At 36.6% G+C, this 6,627-nt stretch overlaps 1 protein-coding gene across 1 annotated transcript; it reads right to left on the bottom strand.

The window, feature by feature from the left end:
* Positions 1–2,885: 2,885 nt before the first annotated feature.
* MSANTD4 (Myb/SANT DNA binding domain containing 4 with coiled-coils) lies at positions 2,886–4,268 on the bottom strand. The gene is made up of 2 exons (XM_007945993.2): positions 3,807–4,268; positions 2,886–3,458 (listed from the first exon to the last, which is right to left on the bottom strand). The coding sequence occupies exons 1-2, from the start codon at positions 4,266–4,268 to the stop codon at positions 2,886–2,888; spliced, it is 1,035 nt and encodes a 344-aa protein (XP_007944184.1).
* Between the last annotated feature and the right edge of the window lie 2,359 nt (positions 4,269–6,627).

Below are 6,627 nucleotides of genomic sequence, written 5' to 3'. Positions count from 1 at the left end.
GATTTAACTACCTAGCCAGCCTGAAATTGACCATAAGATCTACCTGGCTACCAGATAATTTCCTTTAAATCATGAGCAAAATAAATGTTTTTGTTTGTTTCAAGGCACCAAGTTCTGGAGTGGTTTGTTATACAATAGCTAACAGACACAACTCACCCCAAATGTGTCTACCACCTCACATATGCTGCACAGTGGTTTTCTACTGGAGTGAATCAATCCATCTTCACCTAGAACAGGATAAAGAAACCCAAGGCTTTTGAACCAAAGCTCTGGAAGATACTAAGCTTTTATTTTTTAATTATTACTTTCAGGCACTTAAGAGTATTCCACCCAAAAATAATTATTGGCTACCCTCATGCTCAGTCCTTGGAAATTAAAATCAACTGATCTCATATCCAACAGTAGCATCTTGTATTTAAGTAGAATTTTCTAGTTTAAATACATACTCCATTTTATTAAAACAAAAAAAATGCCTATTGAGCACAAACAGAGAAGGTATTAATATATCCATAAATGAGGAAATCAGGTCACAGGGCAAGTTAAATGACTTTCATAAGTACTAAAAGGCAAGGCTATGATACTAAGAACTATACCTACAGACTTACAGGCTTACTAAAAACTTGGGTCAGTATTGGTGGGTAATTTTTTAAATATCTCATCATTGAATCTACTAGACATTGTCTTCTTTCTTATAAAAGTAGAGATGACTTAGCTCAAGGGTTGTTCTAAGAGGCAAATAAAACGTTTATAAAGCACACAGTACAATTCCTAGCACAAATGTTAGGACTGTTGCCCTTATTCACCATGATAGGGTTTTCCCTTTCCCAGGTTTAATAACTTCAACTCTTAAAGCAATGAACATCATTTTAAATGATGAAACTTTCAGGTAGTTAGTGTAGGCAAATTTATTTCTACAGTAGAAGCATTTATTTCAGTTATAAAAATAGCACTATTTCAAAGTCAGGGTAACTATGCAATATTATTTTTTCCTTGTGTACCCATATTTAAACACCACCTATGGTTTCAAGCCATTCTTAAATTAACAAAGAACAAACATAGGCAGTATCTGTTCATGTAAGAAATGTATTAAAGCTATATATCAGACCAGAAATCAGAGAACACAAAGTGATCTAGTGCAGGGATTCTCAAACTTTAGTGGCCATCAGAATTACCTCAATGATTTGCTTAAAAAAAAAAAAAAAAAAGCTGGGCCCCACCTCAGGTTTGATTCAGCAGATCTGGGGTGGGATCTAAGAATTTTTATTTATAAGCAAGCTCCCAGGTGAAGCTTGTGCTACTGGTCTGGGAATCACACATCGAAGACCACTGATCTAGTGAAAATACCTAGTATTTTTATCTAGTGAAAAGAGAAATCTCTTAAGTGAATTTTGTGGTCACAAAAGTTATAGATATAAATGAAAGACTTCACTGTCAAATTTAGGGTAAGAATGTGTCAACTCTAGGGTGACTTATCCACTACCTCCAGACCACTAAATCATAACTGGATTGTGGAAAAAGCACCTTCAGGGGACTGAAGGCAAATCACCAGACGACACCAGTCCTTGGTTTCTCAGAATAAATAACAAAGGGACCAAATATATACACTTTGTTCCTTATGGAAGGGCAAATAGAAACTATACTATAATATGTTGAGGTGACTTCAAGCCTCAGATTCACAAGTAGGACATATACTACTCTCACAAATTCTTCCACAGATTAGGTCAGATAGCATGTGGTAAGTGCTCCTGCCAAGCCAAAACACACCAACTACGATCATCATTTCATCATCATTATTATTATTTGATGCACAAGACATTCTTCCTCCCCCTCCCCCTCCCAAATAGCTGCTATAATTCATTTTAAAAATCAAACAATCACTCATTGCATTCAAGCTCATAGACTGCTGGTACTATTTTTTATACTAGTACAATTTTTACCAGCTTCAACCATTCACTTATGTAAGATTTTAGCACACAGTTGAAATGACATTTTTTTTTTTTTTTTTTTTTAATCAGAAGTAAAACAATGGACTCGAAGAAAGGACCTAAAGCTTTAAAACTGTTTTGCTTATAAACCATCAATAGCTAGATGAATCAACTGCTTTTCAGAGACTTGCTGTTGGGCAATCTCTGATGTTCCCAGTATTGCTTTCTGTATCTCAGAAGACTATTTATACATGGAAACAAGGGAATAAAATATCTATAACCTTTACCACTTCTTATATTCAATAGTCTACATAGTAATGTTTCATAGTTAAAGGTTTTGGCCATTTAAGTACCTACCCACATAAATATCTTAGGTTTAAAATATTCTGAAACTATAAAACAAAGCTTTAGAGATGCACAATCAATCAGGCTAGGTTACGGTTTCTCAACCTTGGCACTATGGACATTTTGGATCAGGTAATTCTTTACCGTGGGGAGCTAGCCGTGCATTGTAGGATGTCCAGTAGTATCCCTAGCCTCTACTCATCAGATGGTAATAGCAGCTCCCCTCCCAGTTATAACAATCTCTCCAGACAATGCCAAATGTCTCCTGAGGAACAAAATCACCCCCAGTGAGACCCACTGGACTAGAATTTACACAGACATAATTGTAAAGGATGGGTGCACAGATTATATAAGACTATGTAATGTTACTAAGAGAACAGCACAATAGTTTCTGCTATATGGTTTATGCCAGGATACATACAGATTTTACACATACTAGTTAAGCATACATGACTCACATATAACCATCTTTTTCCTACTGAAAACACTACATTATTCAGGGAAAAAAATACAAACAAAACAAAAAACATCTAATCCCACAATCATCTTGATATCACCAGATATAGAGAAAAACCTAAGATTTACAAACATTCACTAAATGGAGACCTATAAAATTCACTGCAAGTGCCCTTCCTTCTGAATTCTAAGTCTCTCTTTCTCTACTTGTAAGCGTTCTTTTTCAATCTGCAGTTTCTCTGATTCAAACTTCAAAAACTGCAGCCTATCTTTTTCCAGTTGCAAGCGTTCTCTCTCAAGTTTTAACTTCTCTGCTTCTATGTCCTGTGGTTGAAGCATGGACTTTTCTCCTGGACCAAGTTCATTTTCCAAGGACGGTTTCTCTGAACTGACGATCTGTAACCTCAATTTCTCTCTTTCAATCTGCAGCCGCTCCTTCTCCAGCTGAAGTCGCTCGTGCTCCATGTCTAAATGCCGTAGCCTCTCCTTCTCAATCTGTAAGCGTTCCTTCTCTACCTGCAGTCTTTCAGCCTCAATATCCAGTCGGCGTTTTTCCAGCTCTAGTTTCTGTTTCTCTATGTTTACAAGCAAATGGGGCTCGTCGTATGATCTAGATGGTGTTGAGTTAAGGGTAAAAAACTCATCAATGTGAGGAAAATCAGGAAGTTCATTTTCCCTCCTGGAATCTGGGATGACTGATGACAACATTTCGTCTTCCTCCTCAATCTCAAACTAAAAGAAAAGAAAAAAAAGGGATTTTCAGTATTTATTTCTACTTCATGGCTGTCAATTTTTCTAAATGTTTCTGAAAAGCTTTCTGTACATCCAAGCACACAAAATCATTTATGGGCATTTTAGGAAATAATTTACCTCATGTCATGAACATATAATCAAAGTAAGTAGATTTAGGTCAGGGAAATGGGATTATTGATGTAAAAAGAAAAAAATAACATGGAATGACCTCACTCCGTACTACCTGGAAGTTAGCTTGAACATCAGGGGAATTTCTTACTGTTCATGAACCATAGTTCCCACAACAGAATTGAGAAAATTAAAACCGGGTCACAGGTTAATACTTACTTCAGGACTCTGTGGATCCCTTTCTTCCTCTTCCACTTTAACTTCAGTTAAGGACCCACCTGCATCCCTGAACTCTGCCACATTTTGCCAATCAAAATTTGCATCATTTCGGAATCCAATCTTGTCATCTATCTCTTCAGTGAGAGAATCATCTAAATCTGATGTGGGAAGGGGAAAGCCAGAACCAACGAGCTTAATGTTTGCCTTCATTCTCTTCCTCTTCATAAGTGCTCGCCAGTCAAGGTACCTTCTTTTCACTTCTGTCCCTGTTCTCTGTTCTCCTTCTCCTACGGCATTCACACACTGTGCAATTTCCTCCCAAGCCATTCGCTTCATCACATTAATTGTTGTATTGAGTTGCTTGGAAAAAATGACTTCTTTCCTTTTCGTAATTTCTTTCAAAAGTGTCTGAGTTTCCTGAACACTGAAATTGCTTTTCCTTTTCCTTTTCAACTGCTTCATTTTTCTAACTTAAATGCAGTTTCTACAGTAAAAGAAGTGAAAAGAATTCGATGAATGCCACAAAGCACAAAAACCAAGAACGATCTCTCGTTGGCTTTCTTTAAGGATGTGTTTAAATCACTGTGTTTCCTCTTCATTTAATAGCACGGCAGGCTTGACGATTTCTAAAGGAAAAAAAGGAAAATCAATCAGCCTGAAACTTTCGTTACATGTTTCAACCCAACAAGCAATATACAGAAAGTAAAACAAACAAAACAGAAATTCCACTAAATGTGGTTTGTCTACTTCTCCACCTCTACTGGCACCACCATAGTCTAAGTTACCATATTCTCTCACCTGGGCTGTTGTAATGGTTCTTAATTGATTGCTGATATTCACAATGACCTACTCTAACACTCTCTTTTGCTTAAAAACAATCTGTGGTCACATCTGTCCCTTTCCCTTTCTACCCAGACTTAAAACTTTTCAATGGTTTCTTATTTCTCTTAAGATAAAGGCAGAATCCTCAATTTGGCCCCTGGAGGCTATCCTGCTTCCCTACTCCTCTAGATTCTTCTCTGACTATCCTCCTCAATTCACCCTCTTTACTCCAACTACTCTGGCTGCCTTTGAGTTACCCATCATTGTCAAGCCCTTTCTCTGTTCAGGACCTTTGCCTCTGTTTACAAGTAGATTGCTCCCTTCCTAGCTTCCTTAATTCTTCCTATTTTTCAGTCTGCAGCTTAACTATCTCTTCCTCAGCAAAGTCTTTCCAGATGAGTCAAAGAACTCTACTGGAAGGACTGGGATACTTTGGGAAGTTTAAATTCATGCTAACAAATAGTTAAAAATCTGTCTCTTCTCTTCTTCAATGTAAGTGTCATGAAGATAGGGAAAATTATGTCACCATCATTTCCCTAAGCCTACCAGAGTTTCTGGCATATGGCAGGCACACCATAAGTATTTGTTGAATGAAATGAATGAGTCAGTTGGTTAAAATGACTATTAATTTGAGATCTCAAAAAGAAAAAAAAAAATTAAACAGGATTCTATAGAACAATTTTAGAGGAACACTTAAAATGTGGGCTAGAAAATCTGGAAAATTCAGAAAGAAATTTTAGACAGTATAATTTGATCAAAGAAATGACAACTAGGTTTTACTGTGTCACAAGTTAAAACTCACTTTTGTAAGTTAAACCTACTACAGAAACTTTAAGTTTGGAATGAAATTTCCTGAACCAGTGAAAATATTGTAAAGATACAGGAAATCTAAAAAGTGACATAAAGGTGGTAAGAATTTCCTCCCAGCCACCCTACTATTTAATTGGTCAAAGAAAAAGACTACCAACTAAGATAGGAAAAAAAAAAAAAAAAGTTAAGAGACTACTAAACCTTTTGGAAATTAGTACACATTTCATGGTTTTTCCTTGTAATTCTGTCTCTCAATCCCCACCGTAGCCTCCACTCTCTCAAACCAAATCATTAAACAAAAGCCCCAAACACCAAACAAAACAAGATTAGATGGTATGTTTGTTTCTAATGAATGTTTTAATTAATCACCCATCTGTGGAGAATTTTTCAGCAGTGCCCAGTAATGTTCTGGGACATGTTGTATGCTTGAGATCATGATTTAAGCAAGTAATTGTACTTGAGTCTCCCTGAAATGAATTTTTAAATCTTCATGTGGTACAATTTTAATATAAATTTCTAAGTACAAAAGATCCTCATGTAAACATTTCTTTTAGATATGAGACAACATGTTTTTCCAATTTCCAGAAGACTATCATGTTGTCAGATTATCAAAGAGGATGTACCTGGAACTTGTGTGAAAGGCAAACTTGTCAGGCCCCATGCCACACCAGCTGAATCAGGAACTCTCAGGCTGGGGCTGTGTAATCTGTGCTTCAACAAACTCTCCAGATGAGTCTAATGTATGCTAAAGTTTGAGAACAATTGTGCTATAGCCATACCAGTAAAACTGATACTTCACACAACTGACTCTCCCACCTTGAATTCAAATATTACATAAGTACATCTGATTGGTGGAATGTAAAAGACATCCAAAATTTTTGTTACAAAGGAGCTGGAACATAAAGATTTTCTGCTCTGTAGCCTTTGTGTTATGGAAAGACACACTAGGAGGTTGGAACGCTGTTGAGCAGGTCAGGGAGTCTCTTTTCTCCTAGAGGCAGAACACAAAATCATCTACATTGCAGTCCTGGTGCCTAGCAAAGTGCAGCACATGGTGCTTTATAAACGTTAGGTCAACTGAATAGAAAAGTGGGAAAAAAGTTAAAGTTAAAATTAAGAAATGGAAAACAAGGGCTCAAAAAGAGTAAGGGATATATATACACACACCGTGTTTTCTAACTCCAAATTA

The sequence above is a fragment of the Orycteropus afer genome, unplaced genomic scaffold (genome assembly GCF_000298275.1).
Source record: "Orycteropus afer afer isolate SDZICR_OR568_19922 unplaced genomic scaffold, OryAfe1.0 scaffold00147, whole genome shotgun sequence".
Lineage (NCBI taxonomy): Eukaryota > Metazoa > Chordata > Mammalia > Tubulidentata > Orycteropodidae > Orycteropus > Orycteropus afer.
This window is presented reverse-complemented; position numbering and strand designations above follow the sequence as displayed.

Bases quoted from the DNA above. Each gene is read 5' to 3' on its own strand.
- MSANTD4 (XM_007945993.2), bottom strand. From the start codon at position 4,268: ATGAAGCAGTTGAAAAGGAAAAGGAAAAGCAATTTCAGTGTTCAGGAA. The intron at 3,459-3,806 runs GTAAGTATTAAC...CTTTTCTTTTAG, and splicing joins GGGATCCACAGAGTCCTGAA to TTTGAGATTGAGGAGGAAGA.